Raw genomic sequence first — 21,048 nt, 5'->3', positions numbered from 1 at the left:
AAACAAAACAAATTGCTGGTTTCATCTCTCATCATGGGCAACATGAATGGAGATTTGACTTGTCTGTACATCAGAATGCTATTTAATAATAATAATAATAATAATAATAATAATAACAATAACAATAACAATAATAATAATTTATTATTTATGCCCCGCCCATCTGGCTGAGTCTCCCCAGCCACTCTGGGCGGCTTCCAATCAAGTGTTAAAAACAATACAGCATCAAATATTAAAAACTTCCCTAAACAGGAAGCGAAGGCTAAAACTCCTTGCTTGGCAGATAGGTATATAACTGCTTATTTAGTGGCTCTTTGTTTCTTTTCTTGTTTCCTCCTACTACAGCTCAGCTCTGTAAATGTGAAAGTGGTGTTCTAATGTAGAGTTCTTCTTTCCATTCACCACTATTAATTATGAACTCAGTTTAATAGCTATGCTAGGGGGATGCGACGGAGATTCCAGCAAGGAAATTGCCCCTATCCCCTCTTCAAAGTGAGAATTGAAAAACTGCCTACCACTCGAGGGCTTGGTTATAGTGTCTTGTAAATGCGCCAACAGGCAGAATGTGATTTAAGGCATGCATTTTGCAAATCAGCACCTTCATAACGGCACTGTAAGATATGATAGTGAGATAGAAGATGATGCTTGCATTAATGCAGTCTACTGTGAGCAGCATTCTTGAGTGACAGACTTTAGCAGCATCTTCCCTGCAGCTGCTTGTCTCTTGCTCATAAACACAGATGAGTGGAATGAAATATTACACTGCAAGGCACAGTTTTAACAGAACACCCTGAAATGCCAAGAACCACTATTGTGTTAACTTGCTGCTTTATTCCTGTAAAAAACCCACAAAAATGTGAAAGAAAAACAGGTAGTGAAAGGTTACTGTTTCTTACGGGAAAATGCTGCAGTACCTTTTAGAAGTTTGCAAAAAATAAATGTGAAAGGACACTGTACAAAACAGGAAATGGGGTTATACAGTATATATTTGCTTAGAAGTAGCTCTTTGCCCTTTAAACTTGTAGCTGTTGCTTGGTTGTTCTCCCCTCGCCCCATTATAAGCCTTCCTAATGAAGTTATTTAAAGGACGTTTGCGCTCTGTTTTGATTCAAGCTCTGCCGAAATGAATGGACTGATACAAGAACTTTGCTATGTACCAGTGTTTTTCTGCTTTTCTGCAGTAAGCGGTTGGGGGCCAAACACGAAGAAACATTACATTAAGAGTATGCGAGTGCAGAAAATGTCGGTGAACAGGCACTTGTGCTTGTGATATTCCTCTTGGGAAGAAAAATGTTGTGTTAGAATTGGCACTACACTTTTGTTGTAGTTTCCACTAGCTTTCAGTGGCACTTGTGCAAGAGAATATCATCACAAGTGATGCCATGTGCATACCTGTCTTTTAAATTTTGTTTGTCTTCAGGTTATGAACAAATCCTTAATAAGCAAGTTCTATTATTATTTTATTGTTATAATTATTAGCTGTTTTCAAGCATTTCAGTGAGGTTTCATATTAATAGCACTGTAGATGTATAAGAAGCAACAAGTTATTGGAGAAGTGGCGGAATAAAGTTGGAGCTATCTGTGGAGGGACATGAACCTCCCGTACATACTGTGTCAATGGTAGATTTTCTGGTTTCTTACATGAAATTGGCACATAGTTTTCTTTCTAGTAGCATACATGAGTATAGGGCACAAGCTAAGTGGAACCTCTGTGTTCAGAGGCAGTATAGCACTAAATACCAGTTGCTAGGACAAAAATCAAGGAGATCTTTTGTCTTCTTGCCCTGCTTTGTGGGATTTCCAAGAGACATCTCATAGGCTGCTGTTAGATCCAGCAGAACTCAAAGGAGGGGTGAGTCTGAAAATGGTATATACCTTTTGCTTGAGCCTAAGTAGTTCTTTGTGCCCTGGCTATTGTCTGCTAGTGAGTTTGAAAAATGAATTAGGGGCTTAACTTACAATAAACTTTCATTTGAACAAGGCTTTCATCTGGGATTTCTATCTTCTTGAATGTTTAATGACCTATTGTCTAGGTCTAAATTGTTGCAGCATCTCTAGCTATACCCTGTAATCATTTCAGGACTGCAGATAGTTCCTTTGGTACTAATATAATTTGTAGGAGGGTTTATGCATTATGAAGAGAGAGATGCTTTTATAGCAGGTGGATATTTTAAAGTTGTCCAAGTTTATTTAGTTGTTTAATAATGAATAAGAGGCAAGAGTTCATGGGAAATTGTCAAAGGGGGCACACAAATGTAGTTTAAACATTATAAGATATATGCTGCTTATTGATTTATGTGCTCTATTTAAATGAAAGTGAGCTTCATTCTTGTATATAGGAAAGATGTCAAATTATTGTTAATTCTCATCCATATGCAAAAATAAAACAATGTAATATATTCTCTCTCTCTCCTTCTCTCTCCTTCCTCTCTCCAACCAGGCCCGATACAAGCAGAGTCTTGATCCTACAGTGGATGAAGTTAAAAAGCTATGCACCTCATTGCGTCGAAATGCCAAGGAAGAGAGAGTTCTCTTCCACTACAATGGGCATGGTGTCCCCAGACCAACAGTAAATGGAGAAATATGGGTCTTCAACAAGGTACACGATTTGCAGATGGAGTTAAATTATGGTCCCTTTCATGTCAAATTTGCTCAACACTTATCAAGAAACCAATAAAAACGTTATTGCTAATGTTTGATTTTAGAGCTTCAGTTTGTTCACACCTTTATGTACCCCCACATTAAGTTGTTATGAACTTCTTGTAACTCCTTTTTTTGAAAGGGTACCTGCAGTCCTTCTGGAGGAGCTCTCTCTGCATTAGTGTGTGCACATAAAGAGAGCTAGATTACAGAGATAATAATGATGCTAGCTAAAATACATAATTAATGTGCATGTCCAAATTTCCTCCCGAAGAGGATTCCAGAAATTGCTCTTCAAATTCCATAAGCTAGTAAAACACTGTTACACAGTGCCAGCAATGGGCATGGTACCTTACCTTCTAAGGAAAAATACCCCCGCCCCAACACTGAACAAGTCTTCAGTGGCATACCTTTTAATGCACTTGGCTTTGGTCATTGTGATCTTGCAGTGTATGCTATAAATGTAAGAAACATGAAATGCATTGCCAGGATTTTCAGCTTGCCTTTGTGGTGTTGGAAGCCGTAACCCACTTTGCATTCAGAATCCTTATTAGCCTTACTCCAGACAGCAAATCTGCCACAAGAGCTTGTACTAGACATCAAGATGTCTTCTCACTTGCATGGAGATGAGAAGTGGGTGATAGGTTATGATGATTGATTACAAGTTGCACTTACCCAAATGTGTTTTGCCTTTTAAGTAACACATTTACTACCTCCAACAGGTGACTGATAGTGAAACAGAGACTTTTATTCAGCAGTTTATTTACCGCCTTGGGGTTGCTCCTAACTGTGTTTTATAGCTGGTTCCATATAGCTGAGGGAGAGTTGCTCTTGGATGTTTATATGGTCAGTTCAGTTTCAATTTTTTTGTTTTATTGTTCCAAGTACAAAAATGTAGTTGTTCAGTTTGCAGTGCATTTTGCAAAAAGTTACCATTTCAGCCCTGTGTGGAGGAGAGGACTTAGGTTCTTTCATTCTTTCTATGGAGTAGCCTCAAAGACTTACGTTGTAGTTTACTAATGTTGCTGGCTAGTAATTTGGCAGCAAACAGAACATGTGTTTTTCATGCAAAATGTCCCCGTGTTCAATTCGAGTCAATTCCAGTTAAAAAGGTCCAGTAAAATAGGTGGTAGTGAATTGCCACTGTCTGCTGAAGGAAGACTATACTGGAGCATATTACCTGGTATAAGGCAACTTCCTTCCTAATAGAGCTCAGAACTCAATTAACATTCATCCCAACACAACACCAAATATTTAATCTGGATCTGGTGTTTAAAAACAATAAAAAGAGATCTTAATGAGTTCTGAACGGTAAATAAGATAGAAATAATGTGATGCTGAATGTGCTACAAGAATGAGGGAAATAAATTACTGATGAATGAAATTTGGATGTTGTGCCAACAGCGTTATTAAGTATTTATTTATTGTGCCTTTGCCAGCTATCTTGCCTTATCAGCTGGGGTAATCTGATGAAGACTCCACTGTCTATTATTAGGAGATGTCTTAAAGATTTGTAGCCCAGGTTACGAAGGAGGACTGGATTTGCATAGGTGGAATGTGAAACATGATATATTTGCCTATCAGAAGGGGAAGTGTGCTTTCTTTCTAACAACAACAAAAAAAAAGCAAGACAAGGGAGGGAGGAAATGCTCTTGCCCTCTGCTTCTAAACAGCTATGTTGTTCTGTACAGCTTGAAGTTTCAAAGATTCTAATGCAGAGTAAATGCCACTGTTTTGTTTTAAGACGAATTCTAAAAAATATAACTTCTCCCAGTGGTCCTCTTAGGTAGTGCATTAAAATCCAGTGACTGCACATTCACTAGCAATTGGATCAACCTACTACGGAGTGTCCCTGAGATGCCCTTGGTGGTCGAGATATAGTTGTAACCTTTTTTTTTTTAGCTGTAGAATTGTTGCTTCTGATCAGAGGCTCTGCAAATTATCTCTTTGCCCTTCAGTGGAAGACCTGTGAGTTTTCAGTGAGTCTGTGCAAGTCTAAGCACCCATCATTTTCTAGTTGTGCTATATTTATAAGAGATTAAAGATAATATATTCTGATACATAGATTAAAAAGGATAAACCCTTCAGGAAGTATTATTCCTGTCTGATTTGTTTCAGCCAAAAAGCCAGATCTCAGTTGTTTTGTTTAACTAAGCAGACTCTATTTTCCACAGGGATCCAAGTGAAAAAGGACTGTGTGGCATAGTTTGAATAAGTCACTTTAAAAAAGTTAATCATTAAATTGAGTTGATCTTTTTTTTAAAAAAAATGTGTGTGTTGGTGTCTCTCTCTGTATGCGTACACACACACACACACACACACTTCACTCTTTTCTGCCATGCATCCCCCCTTAACTTGATTTTTTTTATTCCTCTTGTCATGTTTTGCATAATGTGGTGGCTAGCTTAATTTTTTAGGACTGCCTTATAAAGCAAGCCTAGTTTTTGGATGTTTAATCTAGTCTGACAGATAAAGAGGAACTTAATAAATAAATAATCTGCAGTGCATCTATGTTCACTTAGTTGGAATGAGAACTTGCTTTTCATCCTCTGTATATTTAAGCATGAGAAAGAGAGACAATTGCAATGTGTTTCTTCTCCTCTTCTGCCCCCAGATTATATTGCTTTGAGATGGGGCATTTAGGGATCAAAGGTACTGTTTGTCTTCAAGGACTTCACAGTACTTTCAGCACATGTAGGAGGAGAGAGCACCTCAAAAGGATTCGGAGAACATTTATTGGTACATTCTTCTCCTTCCATTCACCTCTTGCTGCAACAAGACCAATGTTCCACTGCAGTATGATAAAATGATTTCCCACTCTTTTGAAGACTTGCAGTGCTCTAAATTTGCTTTGCAACTTGGCAGACAAAGGAAAGCAGCTAATGAGATGCTAATGGATTACACAGAAAAAGAAAATTGACATTCTCACAGCCCCCTCCGCTGCTTTCTTTTATATTTTATGATTCCATTAAAATCACAATTTTTGACCGTAAAGTCAAGAAACCCTCAAAGTTGTTATTTTGACTTTACAGTATTTCAGGTACATGCCAGTGATTTGTATATTAAAGAAAAATGATGCACTGTACTGCCGGGGGGGGGGGGGGGCGACAACCAGAAATATTAATGGTTGCTCTTTTTCCTTGGTTGCTTTTTTTGTAATCTTTGTTAATCACTCAGAAAGTAGCCAAACAATTCTACAGTACCACAGGTACACATAATTTGCAAATTAAGTTAAACTATAAGGCAGAAATCTGTTTTATTACCATGTAAGTAACTGGAAGCTGTTCCATGTTTTCTGATAGGTTCAGCAACTTTATAGGTTATACAGTAATTTGGTTAAAAGAAGTGGTGATTCATTTACTTGCCAGAGGTCTCAGCTCTATCTTTGTGCTTAGTTTTCAAGGCAACCATAAGTTTGCAAAATTGATGACAATTCAGTGAGTCTTCTGAGATAAGATGTCTCTCGTTCATGATTCAGGAAACAATGCATTTTCCGTACAAGGATGTGAATTTATTTTGCTTTGTACAAATATGCATAGGGACATACCCAGTATAAACAGCTAGTAATAGTTAACATATATTATTTTCACACACTGTGTTTGGTAGAATTTCACCTAACATTACAACATGTTCAGCTTATTTCTCAAGTTGTTCCTGGCTCTTTTTATGACCACAATCTCTGATACATGCATTATGATAATACATAGTAAGTGACAAGTGAGCAGAATTCAGAGTAAATTTGAGAACATTTTCACACTGGATGAACTCTTGTATTACTTTATGGGATGGTAAATGATGATTCCATAGCATCATTTATTTCCATTATATTTGGAATTGTTTCTTAACCCTGAAAACAGAAGTAGCTTGTTTAATCCTTCTGAGTATTGTAGGCAAAGGCTGCTGTTCACTGTGCAGTATAATATATGTGGTTTTTTTGTTTGTTTATTTTGCAGAACTATACGCAGTACATCCCTTTATCCATATATGATCTACAGACATGGATGGGCAGTCCCTCTATCTTCGTGTATGATTGCTCAAACGCTGGCCTTATTGTCAAATCTTTCAAACAGTTTGCCCTGCAGAGGGAGCAGGAGCTGGAGGTGAGATTGTGGGAATTTGAAATTGTGAAAGAGGGCATTATTCTTTTAGACTTTAATAGGATCAAGTGGGGGAAGGACCATGGGATCACGGCTAGTGAGAGCAGATCATACTGTGCTTGGTGGAAAGATACGTCTAGCAACAAACGTGTAGGAGACTGAGCTGAAAAAAGAAACTAATTTGGGAAGAGTCTTGCAGCTTTAATTTAGTTCTGATTCTGTTTGCTTTCCAACAGTATAACCATGGCCATTAATAGAACTGTTAATTAAATGATAACATTAATAGAATCTGCTTATGCCCTAATGGTTTTTACAGAGAAGATGAATGCAAGGTTGAAGTAGGTCTATATATCTCTTACACATTGCGTACTTAGATCTGCATAGAGATCTATTACAGTATCCTTACTCTTGCAACCAAATGTGCAACCGCTAAACTAAATGCTTGAAAGAGTTACAAAGAAGGAACTTGCTGTTGTTGCCATTAATTTTGCAGTGTGAAGAAGTGCCCTGGTGTTAATAAAAGGCGACATTTTGTGGTTTTAGTATTAAATTTATTGTGGCAAATGTGAATAGCAGAAGATGAAGCCATTAAATTTAAGAAGCTTTCACTTATGCCTTTGACACTGAATTTGGCTGAATATTTTCTCTGTACTTTGTAACTGCCAGAGATGCCTTATTAGAAACCAATTTCTTATTTTTATGTTGCTAACTCCTTTCCATCTTTTAAACTCTCACTTTGAATGCTAGAAGCTGAGCCAAACAGATCTAAACGGGATTCTATCAAGGTTGTCCATGATTCTAATATTTTACTGAAACAAAACTACATTTTTTTCCAAAGCCAGTCCTTGCTAAATGTTTATTAATTGACTTCCTTGCCTTTTAATTTCTACCTAATAATGGCTGTTGTCTCCCCATTGAATTTGTAGGCATAGTGTAACAGCACTTAATGATTCTAGTGCTCCAGTCCATCACAATTTATCTATAATCTTCTTATCTGTTGGAGTTTTCCTTCTCAAATCCTTTTATAATTTAAAATACACAAAAATCTTAGAGATGTGCAGTGACTCAGGTACTTTAATAACCTCTTTGGTCTCTTGTAGAGCATTACTGTAAATCAGGGGTGGGCAACCTTCACTCTGTGGGCCAAATTTGGCCTGCCAGGTTGTTTTGAGAAAGCCATGCCCACCTGTCCATCTATGAGGCAGGTGAGGGCAGGACTTGGCCAAAAGGGGCTTTGGTTGATCAGCCACTGTAACTAGGGAAATGTGTGCGGCCTTTGATGCTGACCTACTGTAAAGCTGGGAACAAATCCTTTCTACGGTGAGGGATAAACAATATCTATACATTGCCTGATGAAAAACATTTTAATATTAATCCACTGGTTTTTGTAAGTTGCTTTGTTTATGGAAAACCTTTGCTCTCTGGCTGCTAATCCAACATTTCCCTCTTGGTGCCTGTTTAGATTGCAATAACCTTCAGCCTTCGCATGCCAAGTATTGCTGTGGATTAACTAGCTAAGAAATGTGCTTTTCAATTTCAGAGTATACTGTTTATAGGAAATGTTACATATCCTGTTAAAAATGCACACTGCAATTTTTAAAAGTGGATCAAGGATTGCACTTTTTAAAAAAATGCCTAATGTGCAACAATGTAAAAGTGCACTATAGGTTTCATAATTAACTTAGATTTTGATCTTGGTACTTTATTTTTAATTAAAAAGAAGAAATGCCTGTCTGTCTCCGCCTCCCTCCCACCTCCCATTAGGCTTAATATTATTGGCTATTGTTCAGATGGTTGCTTGTATAAATAACGGATATTAAAAAGACAAAACATGTCCATGGTTATCACTTGTAAATATTTATTTTGGTAAATATTAATACTTCTAATTTAGATGAAGGCAGCCCATGCATTGTGGAGACTGGAGGCTATAAGCTGCATTTATTCAGTGCTGTTTGAAATTTATTTTCTGTGTTCCTTTAAAAAGGGATTGACCTACTGGATTATCGACTCATGGAGTAATTTGACATACTTTTTAAAATTTTGGCCTGTGATAGTAGTAGGGATTAAGGGATTGCCAGATGGTGTGTTGAACTGGCAGTTCAGAAATAGTTGTATAAATAGTGTTTAAAAAATATGAAATAGTAGCAATGTGAAGCTTATGATATAGATTGTCCTGTTGCTTCTAACAGTCATTAATCAACGAGCTAAACTGCCCGGGAGGCCTCTTCAGTTCAGGATTCTTCTATTCATTTTAGATGTCTTCATAAGTATAGGCCAGTGTTTTCCAAACTTGTGATAGTTTAAGGCTCGCCCCTCCCCCATGTAAATGGAATATGAATTTCACTCACATATTAGCTATCGACTACACGTATGTAGACCTTTCTCTCTGTTGAGAACTACATCATCTGCTATGATTCATAGGAAACAATTTTTGCATTATGGGTTTGAATTCATACCACAAGCATGTTCCTGTCAGCATTATGAAAAGAAGCTGCTTCCTCTGTGGGTGCAGGTTGGGAATGTTTGCTCTTGTCTTTAAATCTCAATGGGAAGGCTGCAATTAGGAGGAATTCTTCCTCAGCATGAATAGTGCTCCTGAGGGACAAGAAGATGAAGGGCAGAAATGCCAGTTCAGTGTTCTGAAAATGTTAAATGCCAATTCAGCTATTTTTGTACTGTTTTGTTAAACCAAAGATGAGAACATCTTCCTTGTTACTCCACTTCTAATCACCCAGAAGGGAAGACTTCACTTTTATAAAATGCCTTGTTGACTTGACAGAATCCCAGTGGACAATCCAAAGTTCTGTGTTAAGATTCTAGCAATGTTCTGACCCTAAACAAAAGATGCAATGTGCCACTCAGTGGTGTGCAAACAGTACAGGCGTCTTTTTTCTTTTTCTTTTCAAATTAATAGGACAGTAGGGCCGTGTTGCAAGAGACCAATACCTCAGATATATTTCTTCTGTCTCTGGTGATGAAATGAGCCATTGAAACAGGCAGCCAGTGCCAGTTCTTGAGTGGGAAATGGTTCTGAAATTTTCTGACACCAGCAATCTATTCCTCCCCTAATAAGTAGCCTCTTGGGAGGGGAGGATGAGTAAATGAGCGATATGAGAAAGAGAAAGAGAGCGAGTGTGTCAGTCCATATGAGAGAGAAAAGTGACCCCTGTGACCCCTGAAGGAGTATCCTGAGAAACTGTGTCCGTCCACAGAAAGGGGTCCCCAGCCCTTCATTAAGATTTTGTGTGGATTTATTTACCCTGTTGAACAGGGACAGTCACCATGGTGGCATCCAGGCACTGTTGGACTGCATTTACTATCATCCCTGAACATTGGCCATGCTGTTCCCGGGTCAGATCTCAAACCCACAAGAAATGGGACCATTCCATTCCAGCTGGAAATCATACCCAAAATCCTATTAGGGGGGAACTTTATGGTATCCTTGCTTATAAGCAATATATTCTACCATCAGAAGCAAGGTCAGAGACTGCTTAATTACTTCGTATTCCCATGGTTAATTTATATACCATGATGTTTGACATAGGTCACTCATGAAACTTTGGAATTCAGATTCCAAATATTTCCAATAATCCTTTTGTCCAAGCCCTCTTGAGGTTTGGCCAATGTGCCTTGCCACCCTTGGTTGGGTTGCAATTAAGAGAGAGACTATCTTTGGAATGCCTGCTCTAGGGAAGCCCACCTGGCACTTGCATCGATGTCTTTTAGGCAGGCATAGGCAAACTCGGCCCTCCAGATGTTTTGGGGACTACAACTCCCATCATCCCTAGCTAAGAGGACCTGTGGTCAGGGATGATGGGAGTTGTAGTCCCAAAAAACATATGGAGGGCTGAGTTTGCCTATGCCTGCTTTTAGGCTTGAAGGATTGCTCATTTTGGGAACGTAATTGAATTGCTGCTGCTGTGGGTTTTTTGTATGTTATTTTAATATTTTCAATATTGTACTTTTATTTTATCTGATTTTTTTTACTGCCCTGGTAACTAAAAATGACTGTTGAAGCTGTGTGGTCCAATTAATAATAAAAGCAGCAGTCTCTGTTGTTAAACGTTTGTCTTGACCTCTTCCTCAGACTTATCTTGGCCATTTGAAAACCAGATTGAACTTTAGATATATGGTCTGTTCATGCTGACTCTTAGCAGTGAACACTGGCAGTTTCAGGGAATATCAGTGTTGTCTCTCAAGGCTTGACCAGACGCATGTATAAATGCATGACTCCGGGAAAGACTCTGAATCCAAGGCAGGTGCTGGGGCAGTTCAGACAATAAATAGTGCACGTGTTCCAGTCATTTGGCTGCACTTATTGAGGACTAAAGCCACCCTGTTATAGCTCTCAATTATCTAATTAACTAGCTTCATTGAGTTCAGAGTGTGTCTGTAAACACACCATAATTCTGGATAGCTAAATGAGCTGCTCAAGTGCACTGTTGGAACAAAAGGCTGCTTAATCTTCCTGTGTCATCCCACATAATTGCGTATATCTGAAATGCCTTATTACATGTCAAGAGAAGCTGGAAAGAGGGTGGGGTGGAGAATTTGTGCATATCATAGGACTTTGCTCGGGCTGTATATAAATTAATAGTGACATATGAGCCTTAGGTTCTTAGTCTCCCCACATCCCCACAGCCTTATTTTCATGTCCTTTTTTTCAGTCTCTAGGGTATTTTATGTTAGAGCAGTAGAATTTCTTGTGTTTATTCCTTCTCTGTGTGGGAATTAAATGCTACTGTGGGAGTGCTTGTTCCTTTAGCCAGAAGTACGGTACATGACTAACTGCTTCTGATCAGAACTAATGAGATCAAATTTGCAGTTTTGATTTGTTTTCCGTCTTCAGCACAGATGAATCTTTGAAGTTACAGTCCAGAGCACTGTTACGGTATATGTCAGTGGTGTGTGGAATTTTCCTAATCTATCATCTTCTGGAAAGAAGAAATTGTTCTCCTTTACCTTTGTTAGTACATTGACGTAGAAGATCAGGACACTGTCGGTTCTGAGAAATCACCAAGCCGTGCCAGCATTCAGAATGATGGGAATTGTAGCCTCAAGCCTCCACGTCCAATACTTTTGACACTATCACTCCAAGGAATAAGCAATTCTTCCCTTGTTCAGAACACACAAAAACAGCACAGTAAAGCCAGTATCTAAACAGCAACAAGTGAGAGGATCTGAATGCACTTGATTTTTCTCCTAAATATGTACTGTATTGGCCCGAATGTAAGCTACATTTTTTTCCAAATTCTGACAGTGAAAAGATAAAGGGCGGCTTATATTCGCGACCTTATGCTGCTGGCAAAGCAACATGGTTCCCCCCCACCCCCAGGAAGCAGTCCAGGAGCACGGGCCATGGTGCATAGCCCGCCCCCTGCTCCCAAACCTCTCCTGAGCCGTCGAGGAGAAGCAGGGGAGGCTGCTGGCCAAGCAGCATGGCTCCCCCTCCCCAAAGAGGAACGCAGGGCAATGGTGCACAGCCCGCCCACAGCTTCCAAGCCTCTCTGGTGCTTGGGGAGGGAGTGCCGGGAGTACCAGGAGGTGGTAGTGTCAAGATGTGGGTTCCTGCTCCCCCCCCCCCCCCGTTCAGCCGGGAGGCGGACTGCACCCACAAATAAGCCTTGAATTTTAAAGGTGTAGCGTATTTGTGGATGGGTCTTATTTGGGCCAATACAATATACTGGTGTAGGAAAAAACATGCTCAGTTTCGTACACCAATGAAAACCATGTTAATTAATAGGTGTGGAGTCTCAGGTGTCTACTTTGTTTTTTTGTTTTTGTTTTTTATACCGGCATTGTTTGAGTCTGGTTTGTCCCTAGGCAAATAGATTTTTCTCATATTGAGGAGCCCCTGTGCTTGTTGAGTAGTTGTAGCTCCAACTGCCTGGCAGGCATAGAGCCAAGCCTATGCCACCCTTCTTCAGCTCAGAGTCACCCATTACCTTTTCTCATTAGTCAGTGGCCCTCCATAGAAAAATGTTCCTCGTGCCTGGCATACACCTGTGTGAAGATCGCACATGTATCTGTTTTGCTAAATATGCACTTGGAAAGCTGCATTTTCCAAATGTAGTGCACTTTCCTCATCAGAATACACATGTATCACCTTCATGGAGCATATTGTACACTAATGTATGTTGGTTTTGCAATACCAGTGCTTGCCTATGTGGGAAACATCATGTGTGAAATGGGGACCCTGCCTGAAACAACCCGATCCAGTCAAACTCAGCATGAAACTGAACACATTTAATAGAAGTTTAACCTGCTTTCTATGAGAATCTCCTCCCCAAGCAGAGAACTGCGTACAGTAGTAATATAGACACAATATTTAAACTTTAAACACCCCAAATCCTAAGAAACAGCCAGCATTAATGTTCTCTGTGCAAGAGTCCTTTGCAAAAATAGTAATAATAATAACAACTCCTGACCCTAACCATAGAGTGAAGCTGTGTATGCTAGATCACTGACCCATTCACATCTCTGCTACTTGTCACTTGTAATGAATGAGATTATCAGATGTGTGTTGTGTCACTGATCTACTGATTAGCTGCCAGGCAGTCAGCTGATTAGCAAGGGGAATTGCTGCAGTCTGCAAAGTAAAAAGACTAGAGAAGCAGCAAAATTGAGGCGCAGTAGCCAAGAGTATTTAAATAGCTTTTAATTCCAATCCTATGCACAGTCTAAATAAATCTAAATGTACGTAAGTCCTGCTAGCTTCTGTGCTTTAAGCGTATAACTCCCTCCAGATTATTTCTGGTGTTTATATATTCAGAATGAAGATTGTTCTATCCAATGGAAGGCTGCCCAGACAAAGTCAACACTTGTCCTGGAAAGCTGGCAATACTATTCCCTCATCTTAGCCCAGAGCTACTCAGCTGATTTTGTTTCATCAGAAAGCCTTTCCCTCTCAGTTCAAATGTCACAGCTACTTGGCTGATTCCAGATTCTGAACTGCTAAAAACTCATCAGGTGGTAGCTTCATATTTACAAATAGCAATGACTTTTACTATAACAAAATTAACCTAGAAGTGCCACTCCCTTTAGTGGGGGTAGGTAATGTGTTGATTTTGTAACATGAGAGTTGCCTTTATAAAAGTGGTGCTCTCTTACAGAGCTGTATTTTGCCCCTGCCAGGCATGTGAGCAGGTTTCATATAGGCTACTTTTCAGCTAGGATTGCTATGTGCTTTCTAGAAGTTCCTTCGTGTATTGATGTTGTTAGTAGCATAATCCAGCAGTTGTCACTACAGTATTTATGGCATGTGCTTTCAACTTCATTTTGTGTGTTAACTCATCTACTGAGCAAAACTTTTGCTCTGCATGATATTTATTGCTTGTTGTTTGGGTGAGTGAGAAAAAACCCCTCAAGAATCAGGACTCCCTTGATTCAAGGGTCAAATAGTGCTAGAATTGCACAGTATTGGCTCTTTACATTATGATGGGGGATACTAATTTGCTCACAGATAAATGGATGTGTGTCCCAATTTTTATAATTACTTTCACTTGAATAATAGGATCTTGGTTAATGTGTAATAAGTGCATACACTTGTTACAAACCAGCCCTATTATGTGTCTTCTATTTCAAATTCTTCACCTTCAGATTGATCAGAACAATAATGGCCTGGCTCGTATGTAGTACTCAGCCAGGGTTATTATACCATGGTTTGTTTTGATTTTCTAACTCACGCCTAGCTGTTTAACTATGGTTTGTTAAGCACAAACAAACAATGATAGTAAGTCATGGTTTATTGTTGGCCTACAATTTCTGGCTTCTTTTATTTGTGGCTTATCATTATATGTAAACTGTGTGGCGTGTTCAGCCATTGCACTCAAGTTGCTCACCGAGCTGCAGATTTGCAAGGAAGAAAGGAATGGAAAACTTAACCACTCCCAAGATGAAGCTGCTCTCTGTAGTGCTTTGCCTGAAGAAGACTTTACTCCGAACTCCGCCTAACAACAGTTGCTTTTCCCTGCTCCACTTCTCCATGACAAGCTCTTTCCCGCAAGGCAGACAGTTTCATATTGTGTTGAAAAGGGACCTCTGTCCAGCTAGCATCTATAAAAGGATGAATAAGAAAGCAGCAGTGCACAATGGAACTGTGCATAATGATAGTTAGCCAAAAGTACTTTTATTAAAAGCTGCTTAGAGGGAAATGAAGCAATAGCTTTTGGGGTGGGGGTAATTAATAATGCAGTCATTAAAACATTTAAAACTACTAAGGTTTAAAACATTTGTACTTCTGAAAGTAGCACCATGAAATCCTAGCAGGGTAAGAATAATTTCAATCAGCACCAAAGCCTGACACCTCCCCCCACCCTTCATACCCTGTTGATTACACTTTGCAACTTAAGGATAATTAGCATCTTTTGTTCAAGAACTCAGAGAACAATTCTCTTGGTGCAGGGATGACTGTTATTTGACAACCCCTCACCTGATGTTGGTGTGAGCTTTCATTTGTTTCTGGTTTTCTCAAACAGTGTTTCTATGCCACTGGTAGGGGTTTTTTGTTTTTGTTGTTTTACACACACACACTCAAGGGAACCCCAAGGACACATCAGTGAATCTCAGCTATTGTTTTTAAATACCATGAGTTGCAGACAATCTCCACGATGGGTGAAGAAACCCAGTCCCTTACACCCTTGGATTCTCAACAGATGGCCTCCCAGAGGCTAAGAGCAAAATCTTGGATAGAAGAGAAAGTGGCAGTGGCCATTTCCACATGTCCTAGAGGAACTGGTTCATTGGTATAGGAAGGATACTGTGTTCATCTGGCTCTCCAATGAGATGTGCTAGCAAGGATACAATCAGAATGCTGTCTAGTGCAGGAAGAAAACGAATGCCTTGAGAAAGAAGGAAATCATTACCCACAGCAAACACTCAGGAGTGGGGTCCAGGATGATGCTTTTCAGTGATTAGCAGTCTTCTAGACAAGAAAGATGTGACTGTGCTACACCTCATGGAGTGACAACATTGTTCCCAATCAAGTGTCAGAGGGCTAATTCTAGAACAACTGCAAAGGAAACCTTCAATCAAGCCCCATCACTGCACCATTGTCCTCTGGCCAGACAAGGTAGACCCATTTTCCCACCCTTGGATTCTCTGGCCAAGGAGAGCTACCAATTCTGCATAGACCAACACTGCCTAGCACTCCTGTCCCTCGGCGTTTACAGCTCCAAGCCTTGTGCTTGTACGGTCAAAAGCAGGTGCCCCTGGATCCTGGCTTTTCCATGCAAAGTGGACAAAGCTGCTTGGGTTAACCACGTATAGGGTGACAACATGTCTGCAGCACAAGGTTAGTCCAAGCTCTATCTCTGAAGAGATGAAGATAATACCATCAGAAGAGCAACCATCAAACAACACCATGGTGTATCAAAGGGCTCTACCACCAATAGGGTCTACAGTGTTGCTCCAGAATGAAGACTTCAGCATTCTTCTATCTTAAAAGTATGAAGAGGAAAAGTGAGAGCCATAGCAGACTCAGGAGGAACATCAGCATATTTTGCTGGACTTGGTATCGGGAAGAGAGTTCAAGACGGCAACCCACTGGAAGTACCTTACCTACAATGTGTTGGCACTTAGGATGCTGTCAGATAAGACCAACATTGGAGAACAGATGGTTGACTCAGCAAAACTTGACACCCAGCAGGCCTTGACAGACAAACCCCTGCCTCCACCTTTGGATTTGAACAGAGAGCCATTCCTGCTTTGGAGCATACTCTCTCTAGGGATCTCTCTCAAGGTAAGCTTACTCCATTCCCAATCTAAAGTTATCTTTGGGATGCTGACTGCCAGAGAAGAACTTACCATCATCTCTGAAGCACCCTCGGTTCTAATTATTTAATTATCCTCTTTCTTACAGGATCTTTAGGTATCACAGATGAACAAGAAGAACCTGAGAAGTGCACTGTCCTTGAGAAACATGCTGAAGTAGAGGCAGCGCTAGTCATGCGAAGGAGGCCCACTGAACTAGGTCAGCTAGGCTTAGGAACAGGAGGAAGGTGGATCAGCAGCAGCTTGCCAAGAATTTAGTCAAGACCACTAAGGGCACTGGAAATAGAATTGCATAAACTTTTTATGGGCTTGATGACCAAAAACCTCAACAGAGATTTCAGAACTGTCAAGTTTTGACGTAGTACGCATGTGAATACATGGCTGAAACCATGGCATCAGCTGTGAGAGAATCTGATGCTGTCTTCAAGAGGTACATGGTACAGAGAGCAGCCTTAAGACTGTATAAAGGTATGCTTCCGTTGTGGAGTGCAGTGTGGGTTACATGACATAGCACTACATGCAAGTTAGCTACCACCTCACCCAAATCCCATTCTTCAGTTTCAGCAGCATCCTCTTACCACCATTAATCTCCCTCGGAACCTTGCAAAGTTGTAAATGTGGAATATTCACCATAGGAACAACTCACTTTTCACTGAGTTTGCTTTGTATTACAAGCTTAGTATGGAACAGCACTACTTGTTACTGTTTGAAAGTCAGGTTATGAACTATTTAAGTAAAGATCGAGCAAAGTGTGGTTGGGGTTACTTCCCTAACAGTAATATAAAAGCACATTGCAGAAAAATGCTTAATTCTTTAAGTGAGCCATTATTGAAAGTTATCTCCTTTAAATTAGCAGGTTTAATATTTACTTTTCTGTAACTGCAGTGGTTTGTAATATCTACTGCTGAAAAGACAGTGGTTTAAGATGCTTACTTCTTTAAATGTATAGGGGTAATTAGAAGTTTGCTCTTCAAAATAGTTTTATACTGAAAAATATGTACTTTGGTACTTACTCTACCTTTACTGTTTAAACATGATGAGACCAAAAACATGTATGCAGTCATGTTAATGTGTTTTCTCTCTGTCTGTGGGGCGGGGACATTGATCAAGGGTGAGGAGAAGCAACCAGAGGTGGTGATGCCCACAGCTGACTCTCAAAATTCCCAGTGTGCCCTTGGGCTCAAAAATGTTAGCAGCACTTGGCCTTTGGGAAGCAGGCATAGCCACGTTGCCTAGCTTTGTTTGTTCTCAGTAACTGTTGTATTGTAGTGAAATCTGGTTGGTTGGATGATGACAGCACTGTTACTAGGATAAGAGTCTGTTTCGAACATCAGTATGTGCAAGCTGTTTGACGTTTCTGTTATTTCTGTCTCTCACTGTGGCTCAGCTTTCATGGCAAACAGGGAATGAACCGTTCTCAATTCATACCAGTGATGTCATTCAGACCTTGGGAAGCAATTTCCTGCTTTGGAGTAGTTTCACTATGTTGGCTCTTCTTCTGATTACTGAAGTGTTAGGGACTTGCTTTGAAATTTCTCCTGTGACCAACTGCTGTGGAGTGTTCCGAAAAAACGTTTTCTTTTTTCCAAGCTGGTTACCATCAAAGGCCCATTTTAAAATTGAGCTTTGAGAAAGGATCCATACAAACTGCCTACATGCAATTTTAGCAGTTAAAGAAGACCTTTCATTTCTTTTTCTCTCTGTGTATTCATTTTCCCAAAAGGATTCTTTCCCTTCTGCCCTGTTCCCTCAAGCATAATGTTTTATCTTCTTGCAATTCTCCTTTTTATTTCTAATTTGCATATGAATATGAGTAAGGGCTAGTTTATACAGACCTTTCCTAGCTAATTAATATTTCTGATCTCCATTGTGGAGGTTTGGAAGCACTATTTCAGCTCACATTTGTAATTTGGAACAATTGCTTCCCTGCAGCCAGAATTTCAACACCCGAAATCCCATGAGATACCAGAAACTTCTTTTTTCACTCTCTCGGAGAGACACGGTGCATCAGATATAGACAGTTTCATGAAAGGCTGTTAAACTGGTTTTCAGTATGGTTTCTTTCTAAGCCTTTTCAAATGATGACAGATAGTTTTTCTTTCATAATAATTTTCAGCCAATTAATATTTATACTGTTGAGCTACTTCAGGTTATAATAACACTATTCATGAATGAGGTGGTGATATCTACAGTAGTTCATTGAATGGCCAATTTGGTAGTCCAGTCTTTTGTTGAGCATCCTATAGAAACCTGTACTCAAGCAACGTCTTTATAATGGAAATTGGATCAAATTATCATAGTCTCAAATTAAACAAATTGATCTTGGAGTTTTTTTTAAAAAAATCAGGGTGATGAAGGAAAAACAAGTAGAGACGACATGGATTGGTCTCCATCCAAGGAGGATGGAGGGTTCAAAGGATTCAATCCAACTGACTGATCTTTAAATGCTTTCCTCATTTCCCCCCTAATGCTTTCTTAATTCTTTTTTTTAGGCCTTCGCCACAACAAAATATGCAAAAACAAACAAACAAACCCAAACCCTTCTGTTAAAAGCAAAGTAAAATTAACGCTGAATTTATATTTTATTTTGTGATTTATAATATGCTGCTTTATTGTGTATTGTTGTAACTTCATAGTTTATTGTCTATTAGCCAGCTTGGGCACTGAAGATGTGTAGGTGGAATGCAAAAATATTATATTAAATAACATACCACTTAAGGCACCTGAACAGCCTGTATACTAGGCTTCATTCCAAAACCCTATCTTGGTTTTCAGTTATCCGTGTGGCCGATATAGGCAGAAGTTCAGGCTGTGCAGCTCATGCAGCCACCTTCCTGCAACCACTAAGGTAGTGCCTTTGAGAAAAATGACCCGTGCCATGACTAAAGAGTGTCGAAAGGCATCCTTTGGATAAGCAGTTACCCCTTGGATAGGCTAGAACTATTCATTTCTGCTTTACAATCTGCACCAGTATCATTAGTAATTTAATTGTTGATGAGTTGAATGGTTCTCTGAGCTTTGGCATCTCCTAACTAGTTTTGTTTCCAGAAGATTTTCTAGATACTGGTAGTTAATCAGTAGGAAGACTTAACTGCTGTTTGTTTTAATTTCCTATGAAGGTGGCTGCAATTAACCCTAACCATCCACTGGCTCAGATGCCCTTGCCTCCTTCAATGAAAAATTGCATTCAACTGGCAGCATGTGAAGCCAGTGAGTTGTTACCGATGATCCCTGACCTGCCAGCTGACCTGTTCACATCCTGTCTTACTACACCAATCAAGATTGCACTGAGATGGTGAGTGACTTGTCTGCTATTTGGAGGAATATTGCATGTTCTATGAGCCTTGCCTGTTGGACTGATAGACTTGTTGACCCAAATACTTCAACTGCTTTAAAATATCTCTGCAGTACTAAATTACAAGGATTGAGGTGTTCATCTGGGAGAGTATCTTATTAAGCATACTTTCACCTTCTTGGCTTTGATTATCCTTCTGTTTATTACGTTTTGGATTCTAGCTGGATATTTGGGTTTGTTCAGATTAAGGGACTTACTGTGCTGGAAATTAAAATAGTCTGCCTTTTCACAAATCAGAAATACCATATGGTACAACACAATGTTATATCAGTAGACCATTTTCCAGACATGCTATAGCGCTGATCCTCAAGTTCTTCCACTTGTGCATATTTCGTTTATTCCACAGGAGGTTTTCAGTGGTACTACGCTTTGAGGATTGGGGTGTAAAACCCATATGTTACAAAAATGCTTCAAATAAACTAGTTAAGCAATAGCATGGAGTACAAAAATTTGCAGGCATAAACAAAAGAGAAGATAATTTGAAGTGATATGGCCTTCTGCCGAGGCGGAGAGAGATGAAAGCATATTCTAAGAAGTTTACACTACCAAAACAAGTGGAACACCAGATACCTAATAGCTCTGATGCACAAACAAGTTTAAAGCTTTAGTAAATAGAGTGTCCAGTGCTTTCTTTTCCTCTTTCTGTTTTTCATGTCTCACTGCAGAATTAAGATTCTTTTGTCAGCTCTTCTGCTTTTGCAGTATTTGTGAAATTATTGCAGTTGAGTTGCAGTGTCAGTTTTGTATGCATATCCTGGCCTTCCACTCTAAACAGCTTTGCACTTTACATGACAAACCCAATTACCTTTGGTAGCAAACTTTTAAAAGTGTGGACAACAGCATGCATGTATTTTTAAATAGTTGTGGGGAGCTCTGGTCCAGTCAGGATTCCCAGATGGCTATATTTAAGGAGAAGGTATGCCATCCACACTTAGCATATTTTCTCAGGAAATGGTGATGTAGTGCTGGTGAGCATAGAGCAATCAGGTGTGCTGTGTGGAACAGCCCTTTGGTGAAATCTGCAATGTCTATTTTCCTTAGCTGTGAAAGTCCCACATGGTAAGTTGCCAGTCTGCTATAAACAGAAGTTAAAAGCCTTATGCTGCTATGTCTTTATGTTCACTGAACTCAAAATAATTACTGTGAAGTGGTCTTAAATACATTTTGATTTTTTTGGGGGGGGGA

At 39.6% G+C, this 21,048-nt stretch overlaps 1 protein-coding gene across 2 annotated transcripts in view; it reads left to right on the top strand.

Moving 5' to 3' along the window:
• The window catches only part of RPTOR (regulatory associated protein of MTOR complex 1), a 325,970-nt gene that overhangs the window by 119,428 nt on the left and 185,494 nt on the right, over positions 1–21,048 (top strand). For both annotated transcript variants that reach the window (XM_079965357.1, XM_079965356.1), the window contains exons 4-6: positions 2,441–2,599; positions 6,594–6,740; positions 19,628–19,803. In XM_079965357.1, the coding sequence (XP_079821483.1) occupies positions 2,441–2,599; positions 6,594–6,740; positions 19,628–19,803 (482 nt within the window). The remainder of the gene's footprint in view (positions 1–2,440; positions 2,600–6,593; positions 6,741–19,627; positions 19,804–21,048) is intronic.

Source organism: Podarcis cretensis (genome assembly GCF_951804945.1).
Source record: "Podarcis cretensis genome assembly, chromosome: 2".
Taxonomy (NCBI): domain Eukaryota; kingdom Metazoa; phylum Chordata; class Lepidosauria; order Squamata; family Lacertidae; genus Podarcis; species Podarcis cretensis.
The sequence above is the reverse complement of the archived record's forward strand: the minus strand, read 5'-3'. Positions and strand labels throughout refer to the sequence as shown.